This window comes from Notamacropus eugenii, chromosome 2 (assembly GCF_028372415.1).
Source record: "Notamacropus eugenii isolate mMacEug1 chromosome 2, mMacEug1.pri_v2, whole genome shotgun sequence".
NCBI lineage: Eukaryota > Metazoa > Chordata > Mammalia > Diprotodontia > Macropodidae > Notamacropus > Notamacropus eugenii.
In genome coordinates this window covers 118,769,143-118,783,142 of record NC_092873.1, presented here as the reverse complement: position 1 = coordinate 118,783,142, position 14,000 = coordinate 118,769,143, and the positions used below count along the sequence as shown (strand labels likewise).

Here is a 14,000-nt window from a genome sequence, read left to right as displayed (position 1 = left end):
AAGGAAAAGGATGTTAAAAATAAATTAATAAATTTAAATATTAAAGAAAAAAACAAGCCACAACAGCTTCATCAAGAAGAGCCATAAAAGCTTTATAATGTGAGGTCATGGCACATTAACCTTTTATCATAGGATAATTAAAACCAGTAGTTGAGGGTACTCCTGTATATACAGTTTACCTATATCTTACCCAAGTATTTGATAAAGTATCACATACTATTCTTATGAGGAAGATGAATCGAGATTAAACAATAATTCAATTAGAAAGAATTGAAATTTGTAGAATGACTAGACTCGGTGTCGAATTGTTAATAATTCCATGTCAATGCAGGTAGAGGCCTCCAGTGGGATACCCCAAGGATCTGTACTTGGCCCTGCACTATTTAACATTTTTATCAGTGACTTGGACAAAGGCAACCTGGGAGAGAAAGGTAACACACTAATTAAGAAAATCAAGATCCGAAAAGACTTTGATGGACAATGGGGACAAATATAGTCTTACACATGGGTTCCAAAAATAATCCATTTCACAAGTAGAAGATAGGAGAAGCATGGTTGGTTAGATAGGAGTCTATCAACAATGTCTGAAAGTTTTAGTGGACCACAAACTCAATCTGAGTGAGTAATGTCCAGTGACAACCAAACAAACCTGTGGTCTTGGGCTTTTGTGGGATTCCTAGCTTCCAGAAATGAGTCCCTAACCAGACTGCATCTGAAGTCAAGTTTAGGACCTCTTCTTAAGAATAGCCCTGATAAATCAAAGAGCGTCCAGAGAGGATGGGGACAAGCATGGAGAAAGGCCTTGAGTCCATGACATAAGAACATTCAATGAAGAAACTGGAGATGTCTAGCCTGGACCATAGAAAGCTCAGGAGGATTTGTGACAGGTGTCTCCATGTATTTGAAGAGGGTATCAGATAGAGCAGAGAGTTGTCCAAAAGTACAACAGGCTGCTTTCTCATTGAAAGTCTTCAAGTTTCTATTTGAAGCAGATTGACCACCAGGTTGGCTATGTTGCCATACAGATTCCTCTGGTGTATTAATTGATCTAGATGGCTGCTGAGGTTCCTTCCAATTCTCAAATTCTGTTTTTCCAGTGAATAAGAAAAGGCTCATCATTTATGCCAGTCTTGCAGTTTCCATTTATAGCCTCAGTAAAAATATCAGTAACTTAACATAAAAGATTTTTTTTTTTTAAAGAGAAATCATTAGACTTAATGAATGGCAAGTGATGCTTTCTAAACTGAAAGGAATAAAATTCCTAAAAATCAAAGCACACCACAGTGGAGGCACTGAGTATGTTGAATATGATGGAACTATAAGAGGTATAAAACTACTCAGAACCCCAGCTGAGGTCAGAGAAGTAAACTCTCTTACTTGGAGCCAGATGCTACAAAGGATTCAGCTCTTCCAAGGCCCTGATTTTGGCGGGGCAATGCCAGTATATCTTTATCCCTCCCTCCTGAGCATATTCCCATTATTTTTTTTTATATTTGACTCATCTAATTTTGTTAGCTGAGTGGGTACCATATTTAATTACATTCTCATTTAATCATTATGGAAACGTAATATTTCAGAAGATATTTTTCAGAATGTCATAGGTTACCTGAGGAGAGTGGCTAATTTTTTTGTTTTCTTTTTTTTTTTTTTAATGTTTGTATCCACAGAACACGGCAAAAAGCCTGGCACAAAACAAGAAATGAAATGCTGGTTGAACTGAGTTGAATTAAAGAGAATCAGTTTGCGTGTCCATGAAAGCTCATGGTCAGAGGATGGACCCTGGTTGAACCATACTTGGCATAATCATTGACAGTTCATCACCTATTTTATTTGTAGTTGGGGGACAGGAAATAATTAGCTATTCTTTTTGATCTCATTCCCAGAATTTCTGATTTATACCAGGCTTCCACAGATCTCAGGCACTAAGTCATCATGGTGCTTAGCAATTTCATTCTGGTATCTAGCATTTTTGGTGTCTGAAGCAGTAGGCAGGCAGGGAGGGAGGGAGAGTCCATTAAGGGGGCTCTAGGGTAGATAATCCCTGTGGGAGGAAGATGTAAGAGAATGAGGGTTAGGGTGATGATCAGGGCTCAGAGTTCTGTCTCACCCCAAAATGTAGCAGTCCAGACTGAAGGCCCCTAGGAAAGTGGACAGAGAAGGTAAACATGGCAGAGAAGTACAATGTATGGGAAAGCTGTTCAGGGACAAAGGGTGGGGGCCAGGTTATGAGGGGGATAGAAGGGCAAGTCAGCCTTTCTGAGCATCAGTTCCTTTATGTGCAAAATGGGGATAATTATATCCCAATATTATAGGCACTACTTACTTAACAGAGTTGTTGCAAGAAAAATATTTGTAAACTATTAAAATACTGTTTAAATGTTAGCTATTATTATTCTAAAACTCTAAGGCACCTGCGTGGTCACATGAGAAATACTAGATATGAGTATACAGCACATTTGCCACTTCACATCATATTAATTTGTCTGACATAAATGTCTGTAAAGTTCATTTCTATACTTGTTTCTATATAAAATTTAAATTATAATATTCACTGGTACAGAATATTATTTTTAGTTCCCATCAGAACAAAATCTCCAAAGCTGAGAAATTTCTCTGTTTGCTAAATCTGGGGGCTGGCCTCTTCATGTATAAAGCAAATTTGTCATGCCTTGATTTATACGCCTGAGAGTTATGGTAACAAAACTGTGGACTATTGTCATAAGCAACTGACTCTAGAAATTGACTTTTTGTTTAGCACAAAGTCATAGAGATGGGTCTAACCTATGCTGGTCTTATTGATATCTGTTAGGTACTGAGATAGCTGGTGTTCTCATGCTTTAAATAAATATAGTTATATACTGCTTTAAGGCTTGTGAAACACTTTCCTACATCCATCCTATGGTATGATTATTCCAGTTTTACAGAGAAGGAAGTTGAGGCCCTATGGAGTCCTGTGACCTGTTTACTAAGTAACAGAGGTAGGATACTAACTCTGATTTCCAGACTCCCCATCCAGTTCTCTGGGCAGGGCTCTTTGTTCTCAACAGCAAATGGTCCCTCAAAGGTACTCTGCCAGAGAATACACATCAACCTAACAAAATTTGACAGGGAGGAACCTGGAATAGAGTCTTTGTGAAATTACTATTTTGATATCAGAAACTCAACCAAATCCACCAGTTTTGGGATGTCTCCAGACATTGCAGTTTTACCAGAGGATTCAATGAGAATTACCTACGCTATAAAAGAAGATATGGTCAAGATGTAACTCAGTTTTATTTTTTTGTTGTTTTATTTCTTTTTCATATTACTTAACTTCTCAGTGGGAGAAAATATTTGGGACTCAAAGTTTTTTTAAAAAAGGAGAAGTATTTGGGACTTAAAATTAAAAAAAAAGAATGTTTAAAAAATAAATATAATTTTAAAAAGAAAAATGGCAAATGAGATGGTTTCAGAAAAATCTGGGAAGATTTATATGAACTGAAACAAAGTAAAGTAAACAGAATGTTGTATACAATAATAGTTATATTGTAATAATAGTCAACTGTGGAAGACTTAGCTAATCTGATCAATATAATGATCCATGACAGTTTCAAAGGACTGATGATGAAAAATGCTCTCCATTCCAGAGACAGAACTGATGAATTCTAGTGCAGATGGAAGCATATTTTTTACCTTATTTTTCTTGTTTGCTTGGTTTTTTTTTTTTTTTGTAACACAGCTAATATAAAAATGTTTTGCATGATTTTCCATGTGCAATGAATGGGTATCATAGTACATGTGGAGGAGGGCCTGGAGGAGGGAGAATTATGAATTCAAAGTAAAAAATGAATGCTTAAAAAATTATAATAATAATCCTGGAAAGAAAAAAAAAGGTTTTCTGTTGCTGTTCTGATTTTTTTACTTTATAATTTTACTACTTTAAAGATGATCTCACTCAACTCATTTCTAAAAATTGGGTTGGCTCTCTGACCTGAAATGAAGGGATTCCTACAGCCATAATTCTGGATGAACTCAGAGAGCATCATATCCACATGGACAAAACAAAGGTCTTCACCACAACCTATCAAAATAGCCTATTCGTTGCTAAGGGTAGGAAAATTTGAGAAGGGTAGCAGATCCACTAAGATATCCTCAGGTTCACTTACCTTTTTATCAAAGGTCAGAAATTGTTTAAATTGGTCAAAGTCTGATGGAGTGATATACATGCGGAGAGGTTTTTTCCGCAGTTCAGTGTAAGGGTCCATCGCCATTTTCTCTGGTGGATTCAATTCAATTCCTTGACTCTCTAAAAACACCTAAATAATTCAAAACACAAAATAATCATGTGTATTCCTGGAAAAAATATAGAAGGTAAAATGAACTCTGACTAGACAAATGAAACCATTGAACATTATAGACAACTTGAACTCAGGTTTTTAGGAGTGGGGAACTTCTGACCTCTACTGCCTAGTCAACTAACTGTACTTCCTGTCTAAACTGGGCAAATCCTGTAATGCCACATTTTAATCCAGTCATATATATGATGGAGATTACAATACAGAATTTCTTCACAGTGTATTAACTTATAAATATTGGAAGACAGTACAATATAGGCTAGGAGACATTGGTATAAGAAAACTGGACCTAAAAAGTGGACAAGGTCTGTGAAATTCAGCCAGGTGCCAAAGTCAGTAAGCACTGATTAAGTGCCTACTATGCACCAGGAACTTTGCAAAGTTCAGGGGATATAAAAAAGAGGTAAAAATCAGTTTCTGCCCTCAAGGAACTCACAATCTAATGAGGAGACAACATGGAAACAAATACATACAGACGAACTATGTACAAGGTTTGTTGTCGTTTATTCGTTTCAGTTGTGTCAGACTCTTTGTGACCCCAATTTCTTGGCAAAGATACTGGAGTGGTTTGCCATATTGCTCTGCAGGTCAAGTGATAGATGAGGAAACTGAGGCAAAAAACTGGATGTTTGGTGAGCTTGCTTCTGAGACTGGTCCAGTTCTCTTATGTTATCATCGAGTGTTATATGATTGGAAATAATGAAGACTGCAATACGTCATTGTATAATGTTTTGCTGTCGTCTTTACTTGTGTAAGCTATTTTGGAAATAATTGTTTTAGCTTGTTATATTTTCACCAAAATAATCAGATTCTTGTTTTGAAGTTTGGCATTTTTTTTGACAAATTTGTTTATAATTTTGCTGAATGCATGATGCCATGTTGTGGCTGTTCTACGATGTATTTTCATGCCCTGTGTATCAGTTGGAGCTGCTCCAGTATAAAAATGGCTACTGTCATATTTGCATTTCTTCTATATGCGCTATTTGGCAAACAACAGCCCATATTCATATAGCACTTTGCTGTGATTAATTATGTTATACTACCTAATTATGGTAGTCAAAAGAAAAAAGTAACTTGATTTGGGGGGCCAGGACTTCATTTTACTACTAAGCATCTCTGTCTAAATCTGCCTCCTGCTTGGCACCCTAACTTCTGGAATCTTCAATGCCTGGAACCTTCCATTTCCTATGCCACCCCCCTAATTGGCCTCTCCCTTCTCTTGATATCTGATGTAGAAAACCAGTAAGAGGTCCCTGAAAAAGCCCTGAATCTTTCTATGAAATCCTAGTCTGTGCCCATTCTCTTTCTGTTCCAAGATGTGAACCACTTCACACTTATCTTATCCTTAGTACATGGTAAAGGCTGTAGAGTGGGAGGATGCCCTGTGATTCTTTTTGGCAGATAAAGGAGTCCAGTTAAGAAGCTACTCAAATCACCTCCCACACCAATCAAATTAGCTAACAGAAGAGTTCAAGCTAGGGCTACCTATTCAAAGGAGCAGCTGCTCCACCATGACCTCCATAAGCCCCTTTCTCCTCCTGCTGTGACCAAATAGGATGTATCTGTCTCTGGATATCTCCACTTTCCCCTCTGGCTCCTACCACAGGGTATCCTCTTAAGCCAAACGCTTTCCCTTGTAAATGAACATTAATTGAGTGACATTAAAACGCACCCAATAAAGGATTTTTGCTTTTAGCATCAATGGTAGGGTCAACTCTCTTACAAATGCTTTCTAATTGCATAAGTAGCCTGAGATACTAATTCACAAGGTTTTGTATAATTCTCATTTAACAGATGGAGAAACTGAGGCTCAGAGAAAGGAAAGGACTTACTTATTATCACATAAGTAGTTAAGTATCAGCCTCAGGACTTCAGCCAAAGTGTCCTGGCATCTAACCCAAATTCAATGCCCTTGCCACGATTCCATGGCACAAACTGGACCTAAGAATATTTACTGCATCTCTAAAATCTGAGTTACTAACACTTAGACTTTCTTTTTATTTCAGACTTCTCTTAGGCACCCATATTTGTTTGTGGACAACAAGGGAGTGCTGGTCTGAGTGGGTTGCTAAACTAGATTTCTTACAGATGTCTGACTTGGCACTTCCCTACACAATGTAGAAATGGATCCAGACTAATGTAGATCTGAGGATTCCCTCCCATTTCCACCATCAAGGGAAAAACAACTGGGCAAGAAAACAGTACCTTCTCAAGATTACTAAGATCCCTTCCTTCTTGCTCTAAAAGTGTATTACTCCAACAGAAAGTCAAGATAAACTTTTGAACTAGATACAAACCGGAGTTTCATTTTGTTAACTCATTACATATCAATATAATGAAACTGTTTTCACAGTCACTGCTGTTTTCCAATTCATCTTGACATCCTGTCTCCTCAAAGGCTTCATTCAATTAATCAATCAATCAACAGGCATCTATTAAGTACTTAGTGCCAGGGACTTTACTAAACACTAGGGATACAAAGAAAAGGGAAAAAAATGATTGTTGCCTTGGAGGAGCTCACATTCTAATGGATTTAATGATAAATGTTAGAGTCATTGGGAAAAGGAAGGGGAGAGTATACTAGAATGAAATCTGAATGTGTTTTAAAATTGGAAATACAACAAAAGTTTGGTTTTATGTTCTGGCAGCCATGGAGGCTGTTTTGAGCAACTGAGCAGTATGGCATAATGAAGAATATGGGGATTTTGTAAGGAATGGGTAAAGAATTTTGTAAAGAACAATGAGGGGGGCCAACATGGCAGAGTAAGCAGGAAAGAGCCTAAACTGTCCCAAGTTCATCTCCAACAACTATAAAATAGCACCTCAAAACAAACTCTGGAAACAAAAAGATGAGGTGAAACAATTTTCCAGTCCAAGACAACTTAGAAGGTCACCAGGAAAGTCATTTCACTCAGATAGAAGAGGAATAAAGTCCAGGGCTAGCAGTGTTCAAGTGAGGTGGCATTGGGCACTGTCTCAGTAAGCTAGCAGCAGGCACAGAGCTCCAGTGCAGGTCAGTGACAGGGTCCCAGTGCGGGACCAGGAGAGTAGTCAGGGCCCCTCTGCAGCCCCAGAGCTCCCCTCCCCTCCTCCACCCCACTCCCATGTTGCAGCTCCAGTGCAACACCAAGGCCACCCCACTCCACCCCAAAGGCCACCCCACTCCACCCCTGCAGGTCCCTGCACAGTGCCAGGCCAGTCTCCCTGTGGCCCCAGTACAACACCAGGCTAACAGCCAGGGCCTTCAGTCCCCAGCGTAAGAAGTTTGGGACAGTGCATCTTCCACCCCAAGAGCAGAACTCCACTTTAAAAGTAACAAAACAGGCTGGGAAAATGAGAAAAAAAAAACCTGACCTTAGAAAATTATTATGTTGACAGGGAAGACCAAAACACAAATTCAGAAGAAGACAATACTGTAAAAATACCTACGTTAAAAACCTCAAAGAAAAATGAAACTTTGTCTCAGGCCCAAAAGGAACTCTGGAAGAGCTCAAAAAGGATTTCAAAAATCAAATAACAGATATAGAAGAAAAATTGGGAAAATAAATTAGAACGATGCAAGAGAATCTTGAAAAAAAGAGTCAACGGCTTGATAAAGGAAGCACAAAAAAATGGGAAAAGATGTGCAAAAATATAATGAAGAAAACAACTCCTTAAAAATAAAATTGGCCAAATGGAAAAGGAGGTAAAAAAAAAAAGTGAACTGAAGAAAATAACTCCTTATAAATTAGAATTGGACAAGTGGAAGTTAGTGACTCATGAAACATTAAGAATCAATTAAACAAAATTTAAAGAAGGAAGAAATTTTAAAAAAAAATGTAAAATACCTCTCTGGAAGAATCAGGAGACCTGAGCTCAGCATAAATTCTGCTCTAACTAGCTGTAAAACGCTGGAAAAAAAGCCATCCTCCATACCTAAGTATCTTCTGTATCTCAGTATCTTCATCATTAAAATAAAGTGATCAAACTATGGCAGTCTCTAAGGTAATCTGTCATTTCTAGGATTTCATAATAGTAACTTGTATTGTGATTTTTAGTTAATGAAAGAATTATATTTGAGACTATGATAGCAATAAAATTCTCTCCTCTTTCAAGATTCTAGACCAGTATTAAAATGTGATTTTTAAAAATAACAAAAGGCAAAAACCTAGTTGTTACTGCTAGCTTGTTTTCTTAACTTACTCAGTTAATGTTAGATACAGGATTTTTCTGGGTCTGATATTCTACCACACTCAGTTCCTTAAACAATGCCACAGAAATATCAACTAAATCAACAGTTAAATTTACACATAAATATTTATGCAAAATGTAAAATAATTTGTTATATCTAACTCTCCTTTGAGTCAATTTGCCCTCAAGACACAAGTATGTCTGAGTGACTACACATACTTCTAATAGAAATAATATTTACATTAATTTTAATAATCATATTATAACTCAAATCTTTGACTCTGGTGGTTTTCTGTTTTACGATTCTTAAACATGTGTGGTTCAGGGTTAACATTACATAATTGAAAAAACAATTTGTTTTTTGTTTAAAAATTATGTGCTTATAAAAAGCAGGACATTAGTTTCCCTCAAAATAGCTTGTGAAATGAAGGCTAGGTCACTTAAGTTTGCAACATAACCTTATCTTTCTTTGGGAGATGTTGCTCAAATATAACAGAAGACTGGCTTTTCCTTGCTTTTTCTGGAAGGCTTTCTGCTGAGCCTGGGTTGTCCCCTTTCTTAACACTGAACTATAAATTATCTGGTGTATTTGTGCCAAATCCATGCTGAAAATAAATCCAGGCTCAGGGGTAAAAAAGGATAGACTACCTTCATAATTAATCAATATTACTTGTTATCTTTTTATTTCATTTCAATTCTCAAAAATTAGGACAAATATAAGAACAAGTTAAAAATACTATGGAGCAAATTCTCCTTTCTGAAGATGATGAAAGCCAGCCTGTATAAGTCCATGTTGGGATTATACAGGGTAGGATTTAAAAAAGAAAACCATTTCAAAATGGCATTTTAAACATCTGCTCTGCCCACATAATTTCAGGGGTACATAGTTCATGTGCTGGAAAAATAGAAGGTCAAAGCAAAGATAAAGAACACCCAAACTACGCTGATATGGTGGAGCCCTGGGAAAAGAGTCATAGCCTTGGAATTAGGAGGACCTGGGTGTGAAGTTCGCCTCTGACTCTTAACTGGCTGTATGGTTCTAAAGCAAGTCAATTCCCCTTTCTAAGCTTCAATATGGGGGATGATAACAACAGCTTTTTCACAGGGCTATTAGAAGTATCAAAGGAGATAATAGATATAAATCTTTAAAGTCCTATGTGAAATATGAACTATTATTTTTATCACTATATTGCTTCCCAGGATCTTTATTTTCTTGAAAAATATATGTGGAACTCTCTCCCACTTCCACATGCAGAAAATCAACAAACAGAAGGGGATTTTTTCCCCTCAGCTGCAGAATAGTCAGCTACATAGCTTCTGTAGTAAATTGTGCTTTGACTGGTCACTAAAGAAAAACTAGGCTGCCAGGGAGGATTTAAGAATGGACAGGAGGAAATGTTTTCTCCTTTCTAGACCCAGAAAAACTAATTGCTTGTTCTCTGTGAGTAGAGTTCAGTCTTCATAGAGAAAAATACTATGAATTGATGCAAAATCAGATAAGATGTGAAAAATATCAAAGCTATGACAGTGGCCATCTCTGTGATTGTGACGATGATCATCAAAGTCAAGTAAGTTATCGATTCTATGAGTCAGATGATTTTACATACTTGATTTTTGTTTGGTCTGGACCATTAAGTATTTCGTTCAATAAAGCAACTCCCTCAGATCAAATGCTCAATAATGAATCACAAAATGAGTTGTCCATTTACACAAGGCCAAAATCCCAATTCTATTTGTTTTTTTCTGCCTTTTTTTGTGTGCCTGATCTGTGATTTCATTGGTGTAGCCAAATCCCTTAACTCCCTGGTGAGAAAATTTCCTCTACCAATGCAAGTCATTTAACCTAAATCTGCCTCAGTTTCCTCATATGTAAAATGAGGATAGTAATAATAATAATATCTACCTAACAAAGTTGTTATAAGGACCAAATGAAATAACATTCTAACCCTAAGAATGCTATATAAATGCTAGTCATTATCATTCTTATACAAAATAGTCCCTTTTAAATTAAAATTATGTTGAAGAAATCACAAGATTCCAAAACTCATTCCATACCTGTGTAAAAGGGTCACAGTCAATAATACGGAATGTCCTCCCATAAATTGTGAGGTTGATACCCCGATTCAGGTCTTTCCAGTGGTAATGGTCCCCATGGTCATTCTTGGGCAGTCTCTGGCGCTTAATGAATTTGCCCTGAGGAATTCCAGAGTTTTCCACAATAGGCTCCATGACTGACATGCTGTCATCCTCCAAGTAATAATAGATGACCACCTTTCGAATCCTATAATGCTCCTCAGTAGACAGAGGGACATCCTCTTGGAAATAAGCATCAAATTTCAACACCTATAAAAACAGAAATTCCTCCCCAAAGAAGGAGAAAATGGTGACATTATTAGGTTATCATCAAATAATATTAAGCCTTTTCATGTACTAAGACACACCTGCACACACACACACATGCATGCAATATGTCAATGATTAATAACTTTCTTGATACTCCACCAATGCACTTTACAACTCCTTTCCTACTTAGTGTAACAGTAAGCACCCCAACATACACAGGGGGGGCCTGCTATCACATGTTCTTAGATATCCATAAAAGGAAAGGCAAATTTTGAGGGATTAACAATCACACTAATCAAACACATGTATCAATTCTTTAGTTAAGCACATATATCATTCACCTGGTTCAGGGGAGGCAGCACCCTGAACTTCAAAGAAAATACAGAGAAATCAAAAGAGTCAGCAGACATCTCTTCCTCTGCCTGAATTCAACAGACAGTTCCAACTGTCTGACCACAGTTACCAGAGAGGGAAGCACGATATCTGGGTTCTCAAAGCCAGGGGGTTCCTTTAGCAGTTTACCAGAGTCTTCATCTGGCCAAACAAATACTTCCAGTCAGTAAGCCCCAAAGTAAAACCTGTACCTCAGAGTCTTTATACAATTTTTAGAGCCAGAGGGCATCACATCCTTTGAGAATCAGTCCCTCATTAACAGGAGGTGTGGATCTTCTTACAAATCTTCTCAGGCTCAACAATGTGTGGGAAAGATTCTCTTTAATCACATTATTCAGGGGCACTTTAGTAAAACGAAAACAAAGCTCCTATTTTGCCTGACCTTACACTTAGTAGATGGTTTTTAAGAACTGTTGTGAACACATGACCAATATGGTATTATGGTGTGCATGACTGAACATCTATAACCTATATCAAATTGCTTCCTGTCTCAAGAAAGGGGGAAAGGAGAAAAGGGGGAGAAGAAGAGAAAAAAATTAACTCAAAATTTTTTTTAAAAAAATGAATGTTTAAAATTATCATTACATGTAATTGGGGAAAATAAAATACTATTTTAAAAAGGGGAAGAAAAAGAATTGCTATGACCAAAAAAGTTCACAACCCTGCAACTAATCCAGTGATGAGCCTCACTGAACATATCTCTACAGTGGTTCTTGGATAAAAAACAGACTCCATTATAGAGTTCATATCTGATATCTGTCTTTTTTGATAGGATCTGTGAGATCTCACACTTCTTAGATATAGCCTTCAAGGGCTATGACAAGGAGTCATTGAGGTAGACCTTTAGTGCAAGAAGAGTTAAAGAGAGTAAAGAAGACAAAAAAGTAAAGTGACAAATGTTGGAGGGGCTACTGGAAAACAGGGATATTAATAACTGTTGTTGGAGTTGTGAATTGGACAGGGCAGTCTAGAAAGTAAATTGGAATCATACCCCAAAAGTCACTAAACTAGTCATACCCTATGACATAGCAATACCACCACTAACCCTATACTTCTAAAGAGACCAACAAGGGTCCATTTGCACAGATAGATTTATCACAACTCATTTTTTTGTGGCAAAGAACTGGAAACTAAGGCGATGTCCATTTACTGGGAAATGACTGAATGAATTATGGCATATGAAGGCAATGGAATATTATAGCACAATAAGGAACTATTAAAGAAACTGGTTCAGAGAAACCTTGGAAGAATCGTATGAACTTACATAAAGGGAAATGAGTTGAAATAGGAGAACAATTTATATAAAAATATTACAAAAACATTCAACTTTGTAGACCACAGAATTGTATTCAATACAATGACTATCATCTCAGAGATCCAATAAAGGAGCATGCTAACTGCCTCCTGACAGGTGAAAGACTCATAATGCAGAGCAAAACATACATTTTGGGTCATGTCCAACATGGAAATTTGATTTGATTTATTATGCATATTTCTTACAAGGGTTTCATTTTTCTTTGTCTTTTTTCCAGTGATGTGGTGAGGGGTGGTGGGATAAAGAGAAATAAATGTTTGTTTTTTTTTAAAAGTTAAGTTGCTTTAATAAGAGAGAGAGACAGAGAGACAGAGACAGAGACAGAGACAGAGTCTCCTTCTCTCTCTATCTCTTTCTCTCTGGAGGCCTCATGATCTAACTCTTTCAACTTTAATGAGGTTATAGATCCTACAGCATTTTTGGAAATGGTAACAAGGTTGCACTGTACTATAATTTTTAGTGTCCAAAAGATAATTTAAGGATCCTGGGACAAGTTCACTACCTTTGAAACGAAGAAATGTCCATAGATGTTAATTGATGATATAACTATTCCTGTAAAATCTTAATCCATCATAGAATCTTTTTAAAAAATTACTTTATTATTTCAACATCTAAGAGCACAAAACGTGCTAGGAAGCAAACATGCCATAAATACATCAAATAGGGAGAAAATGTCTTGGTGAATGGAAAATACGAAAACATTCTGAGACATCACTGAAAATGGCATGAAGTTTGAAGCAGACTAACAAACCAAGGGAAAAATTAAATAAGCAATCAAATGAAAAGAAATATTAGAATAATGTGGAAAGAATGAGACCCTAAAAACCTATTATGAGGATGCTGAATCTGGTTCAAAGGGCTACAGATAACTAATAAGATATTCTAAAAAGGGAAACAGTATCATCACGGTATATGGTGGGGATATAAAAGTTGCTATGGTAGTATTTTGTACTATCTGGAAAGGATCTGATACTGTTGATCATATACCTCTACCCCTCCATACATTTTCATCCATTGGCTTCCAAGCCAATGTGCTCTTCTTGTTTTCCATCTACTTCACTCTCTTCCTACCCTTAAAGTGGGTGTTCCTTGAGGTCCTGTGTGGCTCTTATTTCACTCTGCTGTCCCTTGATGATTACATCTATGTGCATTACTTTCACATCTGTATCTTTAGCTCAGAAAGACCTTTGTACAGAGCAGTCCCATAATTCCAACTAATTTTGGGGTATCCTCACCTGAAAGTCTCATTGGCGTCTCAAACTCAACATATCCACACTGAATCCTACCACACCCTCTCATTTCTACTGACAGTACCACCTGTCTAGATAGCACTTCCTCATCCTATCAATAACTTAGACTGAAGATTTCATTTATCTTTGACTCTGCCTTGCCTTGACTTTCCACTCTCACTCCAGCTATCCTGGTTTTGGCCCTTATCCCTTTAC

General features: G+C 37.0%; 1 protein-coding gene across 1 annotated transcript in view; it reads right to left on the bottom strand.

Moving 5' to 3' along the window:
• EFHC1 (EF-hand domain containing 1) overlaps positions 1-14,000 on the bottom strand; it is an 86,078-nt gene that overhangs the window by 46,605 nt on the left and 25,473 nt on the right. Inside the window, exons 3-4 of the mRNA XM_072642446.1 lie at positions 10,560-10,847; positions 4,146-4,295 (exon numbers count right to left, since the gene is read on the bottom strand). Coding sequence (XP_072498547.1) covers positions 4,146-4,295; positions 10,560-10,847 — 438 coding nt within the window. The remainder of the gene's footprint in view (positions 1-4,145; positions 4,296-10,559; positions 10,848-14,000) is intronic.